The following is a 22953-nucleotide window of genomic DNA, read 5'->3' as shown; positions in this document are numbered from 1 at the left end:
TCTTCACTATCACTTGATTGAGTTTGTTTATTTTACAGTATGTAGAATGGGTACTGTCACTCCCTTCACAGACGAGTCAGGTTGTTGTATATAGCCTACTGGTGGTTTATTTAAGCATTCTTTCGACACTCAAAGACCAATGTCAAACTGATGAACACAACAAATAACACAGATCAGAACAATTGTAAAACATAAAGCATACAAACAATGATATGGAAAAATGCACGTGGAAATTAAAAGTACCTCACTGGCTTCATAACGATGCAAAGGGAATGAATTCAAGTCAATGGATGCCCAAAACAAACAATAAACCCATCAAACTGAAACAAAAGTAAATTGATCGATTTAACTCAACAAGTATAACATGCAACTTAAATATAAACTGAGTGTTGACACAAAAACAATGAATCCTTTTAAGCGACACGCTGCTCTCAAACAAGTAAATTCCGTTGACAAGGAAGCGACGACTCTGACCTAGTGAGCCTCACTGGCACAAGACCTTAAGGCCTAATGTCCGGAAATGACGGGAAAGCAAATGTCCGGAACACAACGCTTTACAAAATAAAATAATTAATCAGTGAACAAAATAATTACTGAATAATTTACAGCAGTCACAGGTACATTTCAAACGAAAGCACAAGTCAATACAAAAACTGTTACTTTGTGGACGAACCATGATTACGCACTCAGAATTCATCAGAACATTTAGAGACGTACAAATATAGACTTCTATAAAAACAGGAAATCATCATATGAGGAAAGTAAAAAAGGGAAAACATATGTACAGTATGGGGGAAAGGTTGTGGGGTGGGGGAACTCTGACCTTATTTGCAGGGGCCAGTTTCAAATTGTGGGGAAACTCAGACTTTATTTTCGGGGGCCAGTTCCGAATTGCAGACGTCCGCAGGTGCTCTTTGAGAGCAGTTTTGAAGGAGTCAAGGGATTCACATGTCTTAATGGCTGATGGTAGGGCGTTCCACATTTGAGTGAATTAATTTAATCTCTTCGTCTTGTTTGAGCCAAATCTGGATTGCACGTGATTTGTTGAACGCCCTCTGGTGTTGTGAGTGTGGACTTACATTAACATTAAATGGATGGAAAAAAGGGTTTTGTATTTTTTCTTGTTTTTTTTTAATGTTTTCTGAGCTCAATTGCACCCAAAAAACCTCAACTTTTAACATTCAGTAGACGTTCTGTGGTCTGGGATTTTCTGCATGCTCAAAAGCTCAAGTGCTCTGATTTTCTTGTGGACTGTGATGTAAGAGTCCACAAAAGCCATATGACATTACAATTTGCCAGCAGATGTCACTGTTGAGGCCTGTTTGTCCGTTTCATTGCAGCTCAAAGGGCTTCAGAACACACAGAGAAAGCCCCAGGCCACAGAAAATCCGCTGAATGTTCAAAGTTCAGGTTGTGTGGGTGTAATTGAGGTTACTATGGCGGTGCCCGTTGTGCACTGGCCTACTCAGAACGATGCAAATTGGAAATGCATTCCCCACCCAGATAGTATGTCTGTGTCACTTTTATGCCCATATATGGAGTTCTTTGTCAGGCATGCCCAAATATAGAGTCTATGCAGACGTCAGAATGATGTCAGAGCAGGGGTGGCGATGGGCTAGGACCCTGAACCGGGAATAGCAGCTGATAACACTTCTTTTTTTTTTGTATATATATATAATTTTTATCCCATGATTTTATAACCCATTTCACCCCTGTGTCAATTATCTAATGTGATCCTGGGCTCTACACACCCTCCGCCAACCTAGTCCCTATTTATGGGGGACATGGGGAGAGCAACGGACTTGAACTCATGCTTCATGCCTGAGTGTCCAAGTTGCTCCTTTACACCTGGTTGGACGTAGCGCGTGGAACAGTGGCGCCTGAGCCATTGAGCAAATGGAGCAGCTGCTCCAGCAGATTAATATGAGGGGGTGCATTGCGCCCCCAGAAATATTCCCCCCCACCCCTCCCCCCCCGGCCGCTGCCGCCACGCTCGAAGCGCACGGTGCGCAGCCTGTTGGACAGCGAGAGAGAGAGAGGGGGGGGGGGGGGGGGTTGGGGGAGAGAGAGAGAGAGGGGTGCTGCGTGTTAAAAAATAGATAGGCTACTAGTTCGCGCATTGCATCCATTTCCAATAATGCCCGGCTTGCCCGCCTGTGTGAATCACTTACTTTGTGCTTGCTGCTCGTTTTCAGAAGAATTAATCCAAGGTTTGTCATATTATGTTTTAAAGTAGGCATAAACTTTAGCTGGTCAGTCAGTGTGTGCAGACTCAGAGAGAGAAGCAGCACTGCTCTGCTGATTAAATTGATATGACCTAGATATGTCATATGCGCAGATTGATGTATTTTGCATCACAGCAGTTCTGGTGAAAACTTGTGCAATAACATAGTGTCATGCACTGTATATCTTGCTGTGCATTAACGGCGAGGGAAGCAGCTATCAGCTAAGTGTTTGGAGGGCCATTGGCACAAACAGGCTTGACTTTGAGAACTACTGATTTTGCAGACATTTGTTGAATCAGCCTCAGGTCTTATTGTCTTTGTGTCAGGTGAAACCTGACTAATGAAAGCTCATGAAATGCAGACGACATCGTCACCCTAGTCATACTGACGGCCTAGCTTGATTGGCTGCTACACACGCTGCCTAAGCCAATGGGATTGTAGTAAGATTGCCTGCGGCCATCTTGCCAGCGGCCATCTTGCCAGCAAGGTGCTAACTAAATGCATTTTCCCATTGACAGCCCATTAATCCAAAAAGAAAAGTCCTATCTGTCCGATCTGTGTTTGTTTCATAAAATCACACATGTGTGAAGTGAGTGGTGCAACTCTGCGTGGGGGTCCCCGGAAGTTCCAGACCCACAGGACCACACCCAGGGGGCCAGGCCGATTCCGGCGAGCCGCCCCACGTCCAAAACGGTTGAGAAATGACAGAGTTACCATGTGGGGGTCCCTCTACTGTACTGTACTGTACTGTACTGTACTGTACTGGCACACCCAAAATCATCATATATAGTTAATATGTGCGTCTGTGTTTGTGTGTGTGTGTTAGGTTGCGCACAGGTGGTGAAAAACAACCATGCTATTTCCGTGCTCATACCCACCCACCCACCCAGCCACACACATAGCTCCGTAAGGGAGTGGTTGCACCACTCAAAAATACACTGTATACTTGTTATGAGCTACTTCCTGTCAAGACATTACTTACAGGTGATTGCTTTTCGGTGTGGGAGTTTTGGAAGCACTCGTTTTTTACTAAAGCAACCTGCTGCCCCCTGCATTTTGTGCAAATTCAAAACAGGTGGTACGCAGGGCTCTTGGGGGATATCCAACGAACACTCCCAAACTTGACACTTCGGAAAAAAATATATAATAATAACCTGCACGGCATTTCTTGACAAACAAATCATACATTTAGGTTTAATTACACCAGACTTATAATTTTAAGTGCATGACAGTTATAATTTGTAAACATGCATGTAACCCAGTTACAAATAGGTGATGCTATAAATAGTAACATTTACATAAGGTTGCCTTTATGATGTTTTGACAAATTGTTTGTTGTATATTGTTTTATTTTGTTTTAAAAACATGCATTCCTGTTTATTCTAACCAGCAATGGAAATTGTGAAGGAGTTTAAGTATAGTGAATGGGGGGCAGACAAACAATCGTATAGGGCAATTATGAGGTCAACAATAGACTATGGATGTATAGTTTATGAAGCAGCTGCTAAGACAACACTACAAAAACTAGATAGAGTAGGCTACAGTATAAAGCATTACGTATTTGTATTGGAGCTAATAGATCAACCCCAATTAAAGCAGTCTGAATAGAGGCAGGATAAATTCCACTGGAGCTATGGAGAGAGAAGCTCACACTCACATACTGGATCAGAGTAAAAGGTAGTGGTGAAGGAAATCCAGTAAAGAGGGCATTGATAGACTGCTGGGAGTATGCCAGCTTTCAGGGGAGGGGCTTTGGATGGACATGGCAAGAGAAAGTGAGGGCATATGATCTGGAGACAGTAGATTTCGCTATGACCTCCCCAGTTAGTGATATCTCACCATGGTTGTTTCCGGAAATTAAAGTAGACTTGACCACTGTAGAAAAGAAAAGAGAATGGCAAACAGAGGACATAGGAGCTCAAGCAAATCTTTATCTCAGAAAGAGTTACAACAATTACTTGCACATATTCACAGATGGGTCTGAAAACGAGCAACACAGGGTGGGAATAGGAGTGTATGTGCCAGAGTTCAATGTTAATATAGCAAAGAGGATACCAGATCACTTATCAGTATAATTATATACAGCAGAGGCGGTGGCAATCACTAGGGGATACAATGGGTGGAGGAGGTCAGATCAGAGTGGGTGTGTTGAAAAGTCTACAGTCAGAAAAATCAGTTAGAGAGGATCTAGTTATTGAAATGAATCATTACTTATTAGGATTGCACAGAGGTGGTTTGGATGTACAGTTTTGTAGGTTGACAGGAAACAAGAGGGCGGATAAGCTTGCCAAAAGGGCAACTCAACAGGGGTGCTTTTCAAGTGTTGCTAGGAAAAGGTGAAGGGAAAGCAATGATTAAAAAGAAAGGGATGGAAATATGGCAGAGAAGATGGGATGAAGATCAGAAAGGACGAGGGTATTACAAAATACATGAAACAGTAAAGGAAGAAATAATCATTACAAGACTTAGGGTGGACCACACAGGGTTAAATAGTACACTTTTTTACTATGGGTAAGGTAGAGAGTAATACATGTGACAATTGTGGAGAAATAGAAAAAGTGAGTGGTGCAACTCTGTGTGGGGGACCCCGGAAGTTCCAGACCCACAAGAATGCGGCGAGGGTGCCGGCCTGATTCCGGCGAGCCGCCCCGCGTCCGAAACTGTCGAGAAATGACAGAGTTACCGTTTGGGGGTCCCCAGGGGGTCCCTGTACTGTACTGTACTGTACTGTACTGTACTGTACTGTACTGTACTGTACTGTAACACCCCAAATCATCATGTATAGTTGTGTGTGTGTGTGTGTGTGTGTGTGTGTGTGTGCGTGCGTGTGTGCGTGCGTGCGTGCGTGCGTGCGTGTAGGCTGCGAAACAGTGACACTTGGTTGTGAAAACCAACCAAACGCTATTTCATGCTCAGACACAGACAGACCCAGGCAGGGACCCAGCGACAAACAGCTATCTATAGGAGTGGTTGCACCACTCAAAAAATGTAGAGCACATTTTATTGAATTGTGCAGGTACAAAGAGGAAAGAGCACAAAACAATTGCAGGAAAAGTAGCAATGGTGAGGAACTTCACCTTCCTCAGAGGAAGGCATTGTTTTCTTTTCTGTACAATACAAACCTGAGTAGTAGAATATAAGGAAAGAAATTGGGAAATTGACTTGATGTTGCACACTCTTGTACAGTAGGTGGCAGTATGCACCTTTACGTTGGTTGCGATCCGCCAGCATTAGTGGTTAACATTCTGCTGGGAACAGGGTGCAGTTCAGCGTGTTTCTCTACGGACGAGAGAGAGAGAGGGACACAGAACTACGAGTCGAGTCAGAACAACAGAAAAGTCTGGTGAGACGCGAGGTTAGAACACAACAGAGTGAACGTTCATGCAGAGTAGCCTCGGGTACCCAAGCGTTGTTGTGTTTGTTATAGTAAAGTAAATCGTTACTGAACACCACTGACAGAGACGATACAGAATTGAATTGATTTATCAGTCATCAGATACAGAGGACGAGGTTGAGAGGAAAAGCCAAACTGTGAAGATGGAGACCAGAGAGACTGACCAGGACATGTTCACAGGTACAGTGACCAACAGTGTTCCCATGTTGTCCGCTATTTAGAAGCGACTTTGCAATTGTTTTTATTTAAGTCGGTAACAAATATTGATATAAAGCTGTTGCTTTTTTAAAAGCTTGTTTCTAAAGTGTAGTTGTTGTTTTTTTGCTTGCTTAATGTTACTTAAACCTAGAATAGAAGAACGCAACTCTAATATGTTCATGTCAAGGACCCACAAATGTGTTATTCTTTGAGACGTGTACATAGGCTACTGGTATTTCGGGGGCTTTCCGCCATTCCTTCACCGGGTCAAAACAACAGCTTTAACCATTAGTGCAGGAACAAACGCTCTAAAAGAGGCTTAGTTTTTGAGATACCCCTCACCACATAGGCAAAAAACGCCTATCCTAAAAGAGGGAGTTCCAAGTTAATCCTCTGTCATTTTCTACCTGCTGATTGTTTTGACATAATACTTGCGCAGATGGTCTACAGGTAGTGTGCCTACATCCCAGAACAATCAGAATGCCAATATTTGGTTCTATTGTGAATCAGCAGTGTAAGAGCCATTTGAGCCACCATATTGTTTTCCATGGTTCATTCAAGTTGCCAATCTAGGTTGCCATGGTTACAGGGTTATGTTATGTTTATTTTGTATGACAAAGTATAGGACTTTGAGCACTAATAAATATAGGACACTTTTGGACATCAGTTATTTTGATCACACGTCTGAACTTCCTCGGCAACCAGTATCACCCAAGTATAGGTAAATGTAGCCGCAATTTGCAACTCTAGATTTTTTTATAATGGGATGAATCTAGAGTTGCAATACCCTCCATTGACTCCCCACTCATCATTTTGCGTTTGCGATCTGCTTGTCTTAAACGACGTTAAACTCACCAACATTGCAGCTGTAGTCCAAGCTTGAATTATTCTCTTTCAATCTGCAAAGCTTGTTTTTCATAAAAATCCCCCGTAGACATGTTATGAGCTACTTTCTGTCAAGAAATTCTGTGCAAGTGATTCTTTTTCTAAGTGCTGGAGTTTGGAAGCGCTCGTCGTAAGTCACTGAACGTCCCTGCATGCATCTGTTTCACATTTGCACATAATGCAGGAGGCAGCAGCGCGACCCCTTAATACAAACGAGCGCTTCCAAACTCCAACATTTCTTCTTCTTGACAGAAAGTAGCTCATAACATGTCTACGGGGGATTTTTATGAAAAACAAGCTTTGCAGATTGAAAGAGAATAATTCAAGCTTGGACTACAGCTGCAATGTTGGTGAGTTTAACGTCGTTTAAGACAAGCAGATCGCAAACGCAAAATGATGAGTGGGGAGTCAATGGAGGGTATTGCAACTCTAGATTCATCCCATTATAAAAAAATCTAGAGTTGCAAATTGCGGCTAAGGTAAATGGTGCATTTAGGGACTTGGGCGTTACAAGCAGTCTTTTATATAAGGTATTAAATAGGCGGAAATAGCAAAAAGTTTACTTTTCTGAGCAACATTCACTTGTCCTACACTTTATCAGGGGTAGAAAAAAATGGGACATAGTTTTTTTCATATCTTTAGGATGTCCCCTTCATGAAATTGTCCCAAGTTTTACTTGTACTGCAAAAGTCATGAAATTAATCCATGAAGTGACTCACCACATAATGAAAAAACGCCTATCCTGAAAGAGGGAGATCCAAGAAAGTCCTCTGTCATTTTCTACCTGCTGCATGGTTGTTTTCATGTCATGCTTGCACAGATGGTCTAGTCAGGTAGCCTACATCCTAAAGCAACCTAAATGCCAATGTGTGGTTCTATAGTGAATCAGCAGGCTTTAATAGAGGAAGAAATAGTCAAAAGCATCTATTATCAACCATCAATCTATTTACTTTGACTGCAAAAGTCATGCAATTCTTCAATTAACTTTCTGCACCAAAATAAGTGCATACAGTGTCCCCAGGTGTCTGTAGACAGTAGTGTCTACCCTACACCCCAAACTGCCCAAAACAACCAGACAAATATGTTAAAATAGGCTTGTATTGTGAATCAGCAGGGTTTTATAGGCTCTCTGGGTTAGAATCATAGGTGTTACACTCTGAGTACAGGTCTCCGCCAGACCAATTACAGGTTATTGTGGGCTGGAAGTCAATCTTAGCCAGTCAGGATGGAATATGAAAACTCTGAAAGACCTGTTTCTTTATTGAACAGATGACGGACACACGTGGACGGACGGACAGGGTGCAAAACATAGTCTCTGCCATGCCTTTCGGCCTGGCGGAGACAATATGTTTTTACCCAGCCACTTCATATTCATATAGAATCTATTATTCTCAGGTAGGCCTAATATCTCTCCACCGCAAAGCATCAAGAATGACCCATTATTGATGTTGTATTCTATAGGTCCATATAGCCTAAATGTAGTATGGTTCAATGCTGTAGAATTCTTAATGAATAATCATCAATCAGCAGTTTATGGAAACCAATTTGGCCCCAGTCAGTCAGTTCCCCATACAATGCTCAAGATGACATTGAGAATAAGCTGCTGATTGATGAGTACTACCATAGAAGACTTACAATAGAAGACAACAATATTTTGTCATTCCAGTTGTTTTGAGGCATATGAATATGAAGTAGGTAAACTAAAAACATGGCATCAAAATATATTACCTGTTATTAAGTTTGTATTGGATTTTACAGTATTAGATCAGGATTAGAACATTTAGAAGTAACTCTTGAAAAAAATATTAGGAGTCCTACCTGTAGACCAGTGGTTCCCAAACTTTGCCTTCTAGGGGGTGTGCGACATGAAATGTCTAATGGTGGTGCTATGGTTTTATTTTAAATATATTATGCCAATATATGGCAAGTAATGCAGCATAAAACCTAGGCTGCATATATTATGCCATATTCAGGTTCATATATGTGAATAAAAAGGAAATATATATCTCTAGATAGCTTTATATTTCCATGTGGGGGGGGGGGGGCATCAGCTAGGTCGGGAGGTAACAGGGTGCATGGCCAAAAAGGTTTGGGAACCGCTGCTGTAGACTATGCGCAAATATGTAATATGCAAAAGGTAGGTGGACAATGGAGCAGGATTAACTGCATTTGCAAATCTCATGGATACATTTCATGACTTTTGAGGTGAAAGTAAAACTTATAACCTTCCATTTCATGAAGCGGACCAGTCAAAGTTATGGAAGAACAATGTCAAGTTTTGTTCTACCTGATAGAAGAGTAGGAGCAGTATTAGACATGAGAACTATAGCTATTTCCACCTACAACCAGTAAGACGCCGGAGGCCCACGTGGATGGCCCAGGTGGATGCGTGCACGCCACCTTGTCCTTTATGACGTCAGGTGGGCCTGACGTCATAAACTATATTTATTAGTGCTCAAAGTCCTAGGTGGGCCTGACGGAGGGCGTCTTACTGGGGTGAGGTGGCGTGCACGCATCCACCTGGCCCAGGTGGATGCGTGCACGCCACCTTGTCCTTTATGACGTCAGGTGGGCCAGGTGACCTGGGTGACTGCTGGGTGAGTGCTGGCGATTTGGCATGGGGGGTAAGATCAACATATGGAATGAATTCTGTACTGGCCATATATGGAGCATGTCTTGAGTGTACATGGTTTGATGAGGTCAGATCAACATATGGAATTTCAGAATAGGTCAGCTCCATATAGATCTATGGGTGGCAGCGGGGGCAGTGTCTTGAGTGTACAGGGTTTGATGAGGGCCCAGGTAGGGCCGGGCCTTAATTTTCGGGCCTGTTGAGAACTCTAGTTTTCGCCGGCTGCGGTTTGAGGTCAGATGTAGAGTTGCTGGCCAATATTGATACATCAGGGATCTCCATGGGCTTAATTGCAACAGCTGGTTGTATTTACTATGACATCAGGGATCTCCGATGCCACGTGATGTCACGAGACCTGGGCACCATGTATGGGGATTTTGAGTGTTACACTGACTGACTGACAGACAAAAATATACGATTTCCTAGTAAATGCGACCTGCAGTCACAATAAGGCCTTAGGCCAAGCAAAATAAAACATTGGTCTCCGATTGGCTGTCATTTTTTGGGCTGAGTAGGTAGGGAATTTATTTTATTTTTTTATTTTATTTTCCGTGGGAAGGATGGGTAGCAAGGAAGTTTTTTAAAATTGATTTATTTGTATTTCTTTCCCCTACGGCAATGATGGATAGGCTTCTTTTTTAATAACTTCAATATTTGCCTGAGTTACCATCTTTTAAATAATTCTAATGGTTCAAGTTCAATATATATATATATATATATATATATATATATATATATATATATATATATATGAGGTAACTGGTGGTATTGTTATAGTTATATTGTATATATATGTTTAGACCTATCTTTGATATCTCTTATATATATATATAGCTATACATCCAGTAGACTTGTTATATATGGGGATAGAAAGCGCTTTCTATTATATATGTGTTCTATTTCCACTCCAGGTTGGATTGACTGTGTTTTACCTTGTCAGTGACATCAACGAGGGGCCGTCTTTAGTCAGGTGTCTGATCAACGCCTGTCTCCCTTATTGGTTGCCGGTCACGTGTCACCCAGTGGCCATGGGTGCACCATTACCTACATAGTCAGTCTGTGTCTGACAGCTCGGGGGGAACATCACTATGGTCTTCCTCCGACCCGCTACTATGTATAACTGCTAACTGTGAAAACTACCTTATTGTTTACCCTTTGTTCCGAACGCCCTTCGGAAAGGCGTTGTTTCTTTATTGTATTTTGTTTGTTTGTTACTGAGCCATTATTGTAATTAAACGTTGGTTTGATTTATTATATATACTTTTATAATAAATCCTCGTATTTTGACCATGGTGTCTGCTCCCCCTTCCTATGTTACTCACTCATTTACCCCTAGACTTATGATTTGTAACACTGCCCTACACACAGTGACGTCACAGCTGTCATTAATTAAGGGTCTTGATTGCCTATGCGGTGAAGTCATAGGGTGAAATGCATAAACAGGCTCACCGTCTTAACCGTTTCACTGCCATTGCCGAAGGTCTTTGTCAATTGAAGCTTAATTTTGATACACTTGATACACTTAGCGCCATTGCCGACGGCCTTCGGCAATTGAGTTTTTATAGTGGATTAATTCGAGCGACCAATAATGCTACTCACGTTAGCATTGTGTAGCTAGCTGTTGTTGTCACAAGACTCTGTCGCACATCTTAGATCATCGGCACCATAAGAATCCATTCTATCCCTTTCTTTCAATCGACTGTATCTCCTATTCCTTGTCCCAGATGACATTTTTGGTCAAAACAGCGTTTCTTTGACGGCACAGAGCTGACGATCTAGAGCTCTCCGGACCTCCGGTCAGGATTCAGAATGTAAACAAGGCCCACCCAGCTCTGTGTAAATTCCTAATTTAGGACTACTGCTTGTGGAGCGGAAATGGCGGCTTTTCAAAATAAGAGCTCAAATTAAAAAAATGCTGGCGTGAATTAGATCCTAATTTTTCAATAAATGATAGCGGGGGACTTTGAGGCAAAAGGACAGGTGCCCAAGCATCAAAAGCCCCCCCTCTGCACATGCCTGCATTTCTATAATTATGTTGTAAAAACAACCAGCAGGTAGAAAATGACACAGAATTGACCCACTTTCAGGGTAGGCGTTTTTTGCAGTGGGGATCAATTCATGGATGGATTTAATGACTTCTGCAGTAAAAGTAAAACATCTGACCATCCATTTCATGAAGAGGACATCTTAAAGATATGAAAAAACAAGGTCACATTTTGTTGATCAATAATAGGACCAAAATTACAAGTGAATGTTGCTCAGAAAAGTACACTTTTTTCTATTTCCGCCTATTTAAGGCCTTATATAAAAGGCTGCTGATTCACAATAGTACCAAATATTGGCATTCTGATTGTTCTGGGATGTAGGCACACTACCTGTAGACCATCTGTGCAAGTATGATGTAAAAACAAACAGCAGGTAAAAAATGACAGAAATAGGCGTTTTTTATTGCCTATGTGGTGAGTAACTTCATTGATTAATTGATTGAAATATTTATTAACAGTTTGCAGAATTACAGTACATTTCAAGCACAAACTCAATACAAAGACTGTTAACTGTGAGTGGACAACCCAATTAAGCATTACACTTGTTTACAAGTTCAAGTTCAATTCATCAAAACATTTAGAGACGTACAAATACACTTCTATATAGTCAAAGAACAGAACAGGAATTCATCATAAAGGAGGTAAAAAGGGAAAAGAAACATATACAGTGAGGGGAAAAAAGGGGGGTGAGGGGCGATTCAGGTTTTACGGGGGCCAGTTTCGAATTGCAGCCGTCCGTAGGTGCCCTTTGAGAGCGGTTTTGAAGGAGTCAAGGGATTCACATGTCTTAATGACTGTTGGTAGGGCGTCTTCAAGGTGTTTTTGTTGAACTGTGAGGAGATCCTGTAAAGGAATCTTGTTCTTAGGTTGACTTTTTTGATTACGTTGGTGGCCATCTTATCACCGGAAAGATTAGCCTCCAGGATGGAACCTACGTAGGTAATTTCATCTTTACGTGTGATAACATTGTCACACCAAGAAGCCATTTGCCTTGCTGAGATTACTATTAGATCCGAAGAGAATGGATTCAGTTTTTCCCAGGTGTAAAGATAGTTTGTTATCAGCGAGCCAGGTGCAGATTCTACAGAGTTCAGAGCTGAGGGCCTTTTCAACCTGCAGTTTGTTCCTGTCCGAGACTAGCAGTGCTGAGTCATCTGCGAACAGGAACAAGTTGCAGTCACAAGCTGATGTCATGCCGTTTACATATATTAGGAACAGTAAAGGCCCTAGTATGCTTCCTTGTGGAACACCACAGCTCACTGGGAGGGGGGGGGGGGGGGGGCAGTGTTCCATTCACCTCCACCATCTGTTCTCTCCCCTCCAGGTAGGATTGCATCCAGCTCACTGATGTGCTATCGAAACCAATTGCTTTTAGCTTGTTAACCAGTATGGAGTGGTTCACGGTGTCAAAAGCCTTTTGGAGGTCCAGCATGACCATGCCGCAGTATTTGCCAGCATCCACCTTATGTCAGTGGAGTGGGATGTTCTGAAGCCAGATTGGAACTCGTACATTAATTTATTTGTGGCAAGATACTTTTCAACCTGTTCATATAGACTATTTTTTCCATCACTTTCGAGATGGAGCTTAGAATAGAAATAGGGTGGTAGTTGCCGGGGTCTAATTTACTCCCTTTCTTGTGCAAGGGGGTTACTTTGGCCAGTTTGAAATCTTGGGGGACCTGTCCCTGTTTGATGGAAAGGTTTACTATGTGGGTGATGATTGGAGTCTCTGAGAAATTTGGAGGGAATATTGTCATGGCCAGTGGCCTTGTGGGGTTGGAGGGCACTCAATTTCTTAAGTACCTCATCAGTTGTTACCATAACTAGTTTAAAATCTTTACAAACACCTAGGTTTCTGTAGAAGGTTTTAATGTGCTCTACACCAAAGAGCCCAGAGTGGGAGGGCAGTTTGTTAACCAGAGTTGTTGCTATGTTTGTAAAGAAGATATTCAAGTAGTTGGCCACATCAAGCTTGTCAGTGATGAGAGTGTCGTTCGATTTGATGTTTATGTCTGACCGCAGCCTAGTTGATTGTTAAGTAGCTTCCAGAGCTCACGAGGATTGTTTTTGTTTTCCTCTGCTTTATCATTGATAAAGTTACTTTTAGCTGATTTAGTCATGGTAGTTACAATGTTTCTTAGGTTGTTTCCTTGGGTTTTTAGGTTGTCCAACTGAGCTTGGAGATCACTGTCGAAGCGCTTGGCAAGCTTTGACTTGCATTTTAGAAATTCAGAGCATTTTTTGTCTCTGGCTTTCATTGCAGTCAGTATGTCCGAATTCATCCATGGTTCCGAGCGGGTTTTGACCCTGGATCAATTTCAAGACTTTTGCAGTAAAATTAAATCTCCATTTCATGAAAGGGACATCCTAAAGATATGAAAAAACTATGTCCCATTTTGTTATACCTCGGGGAGGGGTATAACTTTTGGGGCTTTGGTTCCTGCACTGTGTGTGTGTGTGTGTGTGTGTGTGTGTGTGTGTGTGTGTGTGTGTGTGTGTGTGTGTGTGTGTGTGTGTGTGTGTGTGTGTGTGTGTGTGTGTGTGTGTGTGTGTGTGTGTGTGTGTGTGTGTTCAGCACCTTTTCAAAAAAATTGAATATTGTGTAAATTCATTTTATTCCCAAATATAATTCAAAAAGTGAAACTTTCATTATTCTCTATTCATTTGGCATAAAGTGAAGTATTTACTTTTTTCGTTTTAATCTTGATGATTATGGCATAGGCCTACAGCTCATGAAAATCAAGAAACCCTATTTCAAAATGTTAGAATATTTTCTAACATTTTCTAACAAAGACCACTAAAAAAAGATAATGTATGCAGTCAATAGGCTACTTGGTCTGGGCTACTTTTGAACATGTTTTTCATCAATGGGGCATGGCATGGAGGTGATCAGCCTTTGTTCACTATTGAGGTGTTTATGGAAGCCCAGGTTTGCTTTGATAACTGCCATAAGTTAATTTGTAGTTAACTTTAATTTCACACCTTCATCTTGACAATACAACCTTGATTATCTGTGGGGTTCAGATCAGGCCAGTTGGCTGGTCAGTTAAGCACAGTAATACCATGGTCAGTACACCAGTTACTTTTACAGCACACAGTGCTGTAAAATATCATATACGGTTGTGTTGAGACTCTGGACTGATTTAGGCCATGTTATCTGCTGGTGTTGGTCCACTGACAGTGAAAACGTAACACTGGTTTCAACACACCCATCTTTTTAGAGTACATTGTCCTTCAGTATGTTGACAAGCTTCATGGAGATGCTAATATTCCTTTCCAGCTTGATTTGGCACCTGCCCACAGTGCCAAAACTACTAGTAACTGGTGTACTGACCATGGAATCCTTCTACCCTAATGGAAAGGGGCTACACAAGCACATGGCCGTTTATCCGTCCGCCTTCTACTACCAAACCACTCTGGTAGCACACATCTCTCCATGCACAAAAAATCCTTCAAGCCACCCGAATCCATATGCACTACATCGCTTCCCCACAACTGCCATATTTATTGTACAAATATTACTTTTGTCAGACACACTGTTATTGCGCAACATTTCGCTGTGACATTACATTACATTACATCACAAATTCCCCATACCCCGCCCCCTCCCCTTTTCACTACACACACACACACACACACACACACACACACACACACACACACACACGACAGGGAGGATTATACAGTACAGTACGGAGTAGTACAGTACGGAGAAGTATGGTACAGTATGGCATAGTACAGTTACTGTACTGTACTACTCCGTACTGTAGTACAGTTACTGTACTGTACTACTCCGTACTGTACTACAGTATGGAGTATAGTACAATACGGAGTAGTACAGTACAATACAGTGTAGTACATTACGGAGTAGTACACTACAGAATAGTACAATACGTAGTACTACAGTACAATAAAGTATGGAGTAGTACAGTACAGTACGGGGTAGTACATAGGGCTGGGTGCAATAACCGCAATATCGCCATACCGCCGGTATACAAAAAAAAGTTATTTTGTCCGTGCTGTTCTGGCGCCCTAGGTTCTAACCCTAACCCTAGTTCTAACCCTAACCCTATGTTCTAGGCCTAAGTGCATATGGTTGATATGAAATGAAAAGTGTATCATAATAAACAGTGAGGCTCAGTCAGTCTAATCATATGCCAGCAACACCAGAGGGAGTTCAACAAACCATGTGCAACCCAGATTCGGCACAAACAAGTATTGATTGATTGAACTATTTATTAACAGTTTGCAGAATTACAGTAGCCTACATTTCAAGCACAACTCAATACAAAGACTGTTAACTGTGAGTGGACAACCCAATAAAGCATTACACTTGTTTACAAGAGGGTCCACCTAAATTCATTTCACTCCTATGCCACAACAATGTGGAACGCCCTACCAACTGTCATTAATTGTAAATCCCTTGACTCCACCCACCCCCACCCACCCCTTTTCCCCCTCACTGTATATGTTTTTCCCCCTTTTACCTCCTTTATGATGATTTCCTGTTTTTGGCTTTATAGAAGTGTATAGTGTACAAAATGTTATGATGAATTGAACAAGGTGGACCCTCTTGTAAACAAGTGTAATGCTTTATGGTGTCGTCCACTCACAGAGTAACAGTTAACACAGCCGACACGAATCGCGTATCAATACGTTATCAATTAATCAAACGTCGGGTGCGGATCACGTATCAATACGTTTCAATCACTTTTTTATAGCATACTTTCATTCATCTTTTTACCCACCCGGACAATGAAGAACCATCGCCCTATCATTGCTGCTTAGTCCCGCTCACGTGATCAGAAAAAAAAACCAAAAAAAAAAAACCCCCTCCCCTCCTGAAAACAGGAGGGCGGGCCGCTTTACGTGTATAAACCAGTGTAGAATGGATGCGACCATGCCGATGTAGCCCGTGTGTGAAAAGAATCAAATTTCACCTAACCTCGCCTCACCAGGCTTTCCTCCACCTATTGGCTTTTATACTCGATTCCCCCCTCCCCTCCTGTTTCTCCTGCAGGAGGGCCTTGCGAGATGGGGGCTCATGTCTCGGAAAAAAACATACGGAACGCTGTTACGCTGCCTAACACATGATCTGCAGATTCTGCACCAGATCGGCAACACACATGGACAGATGCATGTTTACTTCTTCATACTGTAGCGACCAAACGATCCCCGAGCCTACAATACTACGAACTAACAAACGAACGACAGTATCGAGAGGGGCCGCCATGACAACAGACAGTCTACCGTTGGTGGATCACGTATCGCCATGCAGAACCGTCATAATCGGAGATCGCTCAGACGTGTGATTGTAACGCTTTTTTATTCATTATAATTGTAGTGATAAGACCGCAATGAACGCGTCGGGGACGTAATCGACCCGGGTGTAATGTATAACGAACTTTTCCGCGTCCTAAACCGTGCATGCCCAGGCATGTTCCCTATACTAGCTTGAAAAACAAAATCAGCTCATGATGACAACGCGTCTCACCGTTATACTATAGTTCTGAACCGAACGGTGGAATGGGACTTTTTATAGCCGTACGATCAAGACTTTTGCTGCCCAATGTGCCCATGACCCCCCCCCCCCCCCAATGTTACTGCGATCAAAACAATGAAAGCAGTGAATCATCATCATCATCTAAAGGATGCAGAGTTATGAAGGTTTATAGTCAGACATTGACAGGCAGATATAACAATAAACACAATAAATATGCTATACATCCTATACACCGAATGAAAGCCCTGAATGTGTACTTTTACGAGGAAAAGAGTAAACATTGATCCCATGTACAGTCTGTCATAAATTGGTTACTGGGTGGATGCACATTGCGCCCACCAGATATAACTGCAGAGAAGACATGGACCCGTACTCAATATTCACAAAATAAGGCCTATAGCGACATATTTGCGCGGTGCAACTGTAGAGAACAGTTGCACCGCTCACTTCACAGGGGTGTGATTTTTATTATTACAGTAGAAGTTTACAGACCAAACTGTAAATAAAAGGTTTACATGACTTTCTGTCTGTCCGTATATAGCGAGCTGTAGTGAATAAGTACAGAACAGTTGCAACGCTCACTTCACAGGGGTGTGATTTTTATTATTACAGTAGAAGTTTACAGACCAAACTGTAAATAAAAGGTTTACATGACTTTCTGCCTCAGTCCGTATATAGCGAGCTGTAGTGAATAAGCAGAGAACAGAATATGGGACAGAGTTGCACCACTCACTTCACATGGGTGTGATTTTTATTATTACTACAGTAGAAGTTTTTTTCTTATGAAAGCAGAGAGTCTTCTGTTTCATACGGTATATAGTATTTATATGTCGCTATAGGCCTTATTTTGTGAATATTGAGGAGTTCACGTCCATGTCTTCTCTGAAGTTATCTGGTGGGCACAAGCTGCATTCAATAACCAATTACTGTCTAACTGTACATGGGATCAATGTTTACTCTTTTCCTCGTAAAAGTACACATTCAGGGCTTTCATTCGGTGTATAGGATGTATAGGATATTTATTGGGTTCAATTTTATATCTGCCTGTCAATGTCTCTGACTTTAAACCATCCATAACTCTGCTCGCTGTTCAAGATAACCACTTCCAGGCAAATGCAGGTGTTGCAAAAAGGTCAATATCTCCAGAATGGAACATGGTAAAATCAAAATGTATTTTTTAAATTGAAGTGGACAAGTTCAGCTTTCTTTTGATGTATGCGTGTGATTCTCGCTATAAGAGAACATTTTGCTGTGGGCCCCCGAACAAGGCCTTTGTGCAATGTTAAACGGTAGCAACATCCAAATAGGCCTGTCGAGATCTTGTAGCAATCAAAGTGTTAACAGTTTTTGTATTGAGTTGTGCAAATATACTGTAAACTGTTAATACAAACTTAAATCAATCAATCAAGCAATAATGTAAACTCATGGCTTGGGGACTGGGGATGCGCGCAGTTGCTGCGTGGTGTGGAGCGGCTGGAAGTTGAACCTTTCAATTCATCATATATTAAATCTATCAGTTAACTTTTGTTTAATATATTTAAGATTTTAGGTTCCATGATGAGGGGACGTTTTTGAATGGTGAGGTGTTTGTTTCATGCGAGGGGGGTGCGGTAATTATCGCCATACCGGCGGTATGGGGGCCGACAATAACTGCGGTAATAAAAATCCCATACCGCCCCAGCCCTAGTAGTACAGTACTGTGTACAGTACAGCAACACTCAGTTCAGACGGGTCTGATTTTACAAGTGTAAACATTTAACAAAGTCATTGTAAAATCTAAAAACTACTGATCATTTCAAAACAAATAAATGAGTAGGAGAATCCAGAATCAAATCCAATCAATGAAACACAATGAGTCTCTGCTGACGTTACTCCATCTCTCCTCCTTCTAGATATCTCACTCCTTCCTGTGGTTAAAGACGAGGTTTCCCCTGAACAGCAGGAGAGTAGCTCCAATCTGGTCCAGGTGAAACTAGAACCTCCACAGATGCAACCCGTAGTAAAGTTGTACAGGACAGGTACGTACCGTTTTATTTACAGGTAGTTAAACATGTGCTGCTCTTGGAAGTATGTATATCAGCATAACTTAAAGCTTCCCTCTGTAACTCACTTACTGAGGATGACGTCTTCGTCATCTTTTTTACCAATGCTTTGCCGATGAGGTCTTTCTTTTTTGTTTTTACGGTTGATGATGGTGCTCTTGGCTTACCTATGATAACACTGCATCATCAGTAGTTAGAGGCCATCAAACATTGAAAGTGGCCATGCCGAAAACTGGAACAACACTGCAGCATAATTACCAGGAAGAGAATCTCTCTGCCTGTGGGAGACATGAGAGGACATTTTTGTGACCACGTGCTGTCCATGTTCTCTCCTACACAGAGAGGGGGTGCGTGGTCAGGGATGCATCATAATTTAGCCAAGAACGCCATCTAGTGTAAAGACCAAAAAACGTATAATCCACTTTTGGCTTCCACTTCAGTTCAGTCCAACATTCCAACATTTTTCCTCCCTTTTTTTTCACGAACGTGCAACGAACGGCTCTCTCATTAAAAACAATCCTGTGTTTGGTCGTAGTGACACTACTGCCACAAAAAAATCCAGCACTAGTCCCTTTACTGCCGCCCAACTGCACGATTATTTTATTTTGCAAACCTTCACTTTCACTTCCCAAAAAATCAGTAAGCCCATCTGGTACCCAAGAAGGGTGGCCCTTTGGACGCGTTGAGTAGCCTAGCGACAGCCCCCTCCCAGCCCTGGAATTGCGCCTCGCATATTGCTTATAGTAGGGTGCACGATTATGACCGATATCCGATGTCCGATTATTTGCAGGGTCATATTTGCAGATACTGATTCTGGCCGATTCTGATATTATACAGAGGAGCACAATGAAAACAAGCCCCCTAGGGGCTTGGCCCAAAGCCCCTAGGGCCCTTTTCATATATTTTTTACCGGACCGCTACCGGATTGTTATGAGGGCATACTGGACGTAATCAACTGGCGTCATCGGCGGGGAGGTACATACGAAAATAGTCGTCAAAAGGTGCAATTGGCGACGGGTGAGTTAAGGTATTGGAATTGGGCTACTGAGTTGCTCTCTTCTGATGTTCTCCCTCCTCTCTCCTCATTCTAGATCTATCACTCCTTCCTGTGTTTAAAGACGAGGTTTCACCTGAACAGCAGGAGACTGAGGAGAGCAGCCCCAGTCTGGTCCCGGTGAAACTAGAACCTCTGCAGACTAAAGACGAACAGCAGGAGAGCAGCCCCAGTCTGGTCCAGGCGAAACTAGAGCCTCCACAGATTAAAGATGAACAGCAGGAGAGCAGCCCCAGTCTGGTCCAGGTGAAACTAGAACCTCCACATTTTAAAGAGGAACAGCAGGAGAGCAGCCCCAGTCTGGTCCAGGTGAAACTAGAACCTCCACAGTTTAAAGAGGAACAGGTGGAGGAGCTACTGCTAAGACCTGATGGGTCAACATTGACAGTGCAAAGTGAAGATGATAACAAAGAGACAGAGCCTGTAACCAGCACCTCAACTGAACACATGAAATCACAAGCTGATGTCCAGGACTGTAGAGCATCACAGCCAACCAGAGATGACCAGCTCCTCTCTTCGCACAGTTCTGAATCTGACACTGAAGACAGTGATGAGTGGACTTCACCCTGTTCTGAATCTGACACTGAAGACAGTGACTGGGATGAGACGGGGGAAGGTAATTCAGCTTCAAACAAACGGAAGTCACACAAGATGCCAAATGTGGAAGGACGACAATTGTCTTTGAGCAACAAGCTGTCCCAGGACCTGAAATCATCAGAACAAACTACATCCGTGAGGAGTCACACAGAGAGTTATCTGAAACAAAACATGAAGACTGATGCAGGTAAATACATAAATAACTATTTACATCTAGCCTACAGTTTGTAAAAGAAACTCACTCAAAAGGTCATCTGAGATGCACGTGAACCAAGTTCAGCCATGGGGACTCATACAGTCAAATTCATATTTTTTGTTTGTGGCAATTCACACTAGAGAAAAGAAGCAATTTGAGGTGACGCATGATATCTCATTCAAAACAGTGACATACTGTACACTACAGTATATATCATATTGTGCCGAATATAACACGACTCTGATTATAAGATGACCCCCATTTTTAAGACTCATTTGTGGAAAACACTTTTAAGACCAAATCTGGTTATTTATGAAGAAAATAATTTTGTTTTTAAATGTTTCTATATGATTAAAATCATTTTATTTTTAAATGTTTCTATAATCAACTAAAATTATTTTAATATCACAGGAGCGATGTTTTGAAATGGGCTTCTTTTTGCGTTTTTTTATAAAGCTGCCATCGTCATTATTTAGTTATTATTATCACTGCTGCATTGTCTGAAGGAAGCCGAACAATAACTGTACGAAGATGTAACCTCAAAGTGTCATTGCATTATATTAACATTCATCTAACGATCATCTGCGAACGTGCGTAGGGTTATAAGATGTAAAAAAAATACAGGGTTCAATCGCTCGATTCATAACACTGGTTTCATGTAAAATAGTCTATAGTCTAGTCCAAATATAGTTTATTAGGATATTTTTATTGGAATATGCATTGGAATTTGAATGTGAAACATTAAGTCAAGGGGAGCACAAATGCACGCAGTATTTGTGCTCTCCCTGACTTGGCTTAATTTTCATGCAACACTGTGATCTTTCGAGGGTTGAGGTGGACCAGAACATAAAACAAATGTGAGAATGAGGACGGTGTTACATTCAGCATTATGTTCCTGTCTGAAACTATCTCAATGTATACATATGACTGACTCTCTCTCTCTCTCTCTCGCTCTCTCTCTCTCTCTCCCTCCCTCAGGAGTGAGGTCCCAGACGCCGCTCTCTTCCTGTTCGGAATGTCCATATGCCTTCATGTCTCAAGTCTTACTCCATAAACACATCAAGAGGAGCCACAACGACCTCTACCGCCGAATGCTGAGGGATGGACAGATCACCTCAGCATCCCGCCAGCCAATCACCAGCTCTGTAACCAGCCAGAAACAAGTAGACACAGACAAGTTTACCGAGACTTTAACTCAACCAGGACAAGTAAAAACACATCAGCCGACTTGCACAAGAAAGAAACCACTCGCATGTAAACACTGTGGCAATTTATTTTCATTAGGTAACCTGGAGGTACACATGCGTGTTCACACTGGAGAAAAACCTTTCCCCTGTAATACATGTGACAAGACCTTCAGTACGTCAGGTGCTCTGAATGTACACATGCGTATCCATACTGGAGAAAGACCCTTCCACTGTCAACAGTGTGGTAAGAGTTTCAAAGTGTTTCATCATCTGCGAACACACCAGCTTTTCCACACTGGAGAAAAACCTTTCACTTGTAATGTGTGTAACAAGGGGTTCAGTGTGTCATGTCACCTAAAAACACACATGCGTGTGCACACTGGAGAAAGACCTTACCACTGTAACCAGTGTGACAAGAGTTTCAGTCAAACAAGTGCTCTGAAGAAACACGAGCGTGTCCACCACACTGGAGAAAAACCTTTCCAGTGTAACCTTTGTGACAAGAGTTTCAGTTCTTCATATCACCTGGAGAGTCACTTACGTACCCACACTGGAGAAACACCTTTCCACTGTAATGAATGTGACAAGAGTTTCAGGATGCCTTATCACCTGAAGAGACACATGCTTAACCACACTGGTGAAAAACCTTTCCACTGTAATACATGTGACAAGAGTTTCAGTCAGTCAGGCAACCTGAAGATACACATGCGTACCCACACCGGAGAAAAGCCTTTCCAATGTAATACATGTGACAAGAGTTTCAGTGATTCACGTAGCCTGAAGTTGCACATGCGTACCCACACTGGAGAAAAACCTTTCCAATGTAATACATGTTACAAGAGTTTCACTACGATAGGTAGCCTGAAGTCACACATGCGTCTCCACACAGGAGAAAAACCTTTCCACTGCAATCAGTGTAACAAGAGTTTCAATGAACCATGTCATCTGAAGAAACATCAGCGTACTCACACCAAGGGGAAATCATCTCCACTGTA

The 22953-nt window shown here is 42.1% G+C and overlaps 1 protein-coding gene across 1 annotated transcript in view; it reads left to right on the top strand.

Annotated features, from left to right (window-relative positions):
* Positions 1-5435: 5435 nt before the first annotated feature.
* The window catches only part of LOC306926384 (uncharacterized protein), a gene marked incomplete at its 3' end in the record, with an annotated part of 73645 nt that continues 56127 nt past the window's right edge, over positions 5436-22953 (top strand). Inside the window, exons 1-3 of the mRNA XM_079505647.1 lie at positions 5436-5799; positions 18775-18900; positions 20016-20762. Of these exons, the coding sequence (XP_079361773.1) occupies positions 5763-5799; positions 18775-18900; positions 20016-20762 (910 nt within the window). The 5' untranslated portion in view covers positions 5436-5762. The remainder of the gene's footprint in view (positions 5800-18774; positions 18901-20015; positions 20763-22953) is intronic.

This window comes from Electrona antarctica (genome assembly GCF_951216825.1).
Source record: "Electrona antarctica genome assembly, chromosome: 7".
In the NCBI taxonomy this organism is placed as follows: domain Eukaryota; kingdom Metazoa; phylum Chordata; class Actinopteri; order Myctophiformes; family Myctophidae; genus Electrona; species Electrona antarctica.
This window is presented reverse-complemented; position numbering and strand designations above follow the sequence as displayed.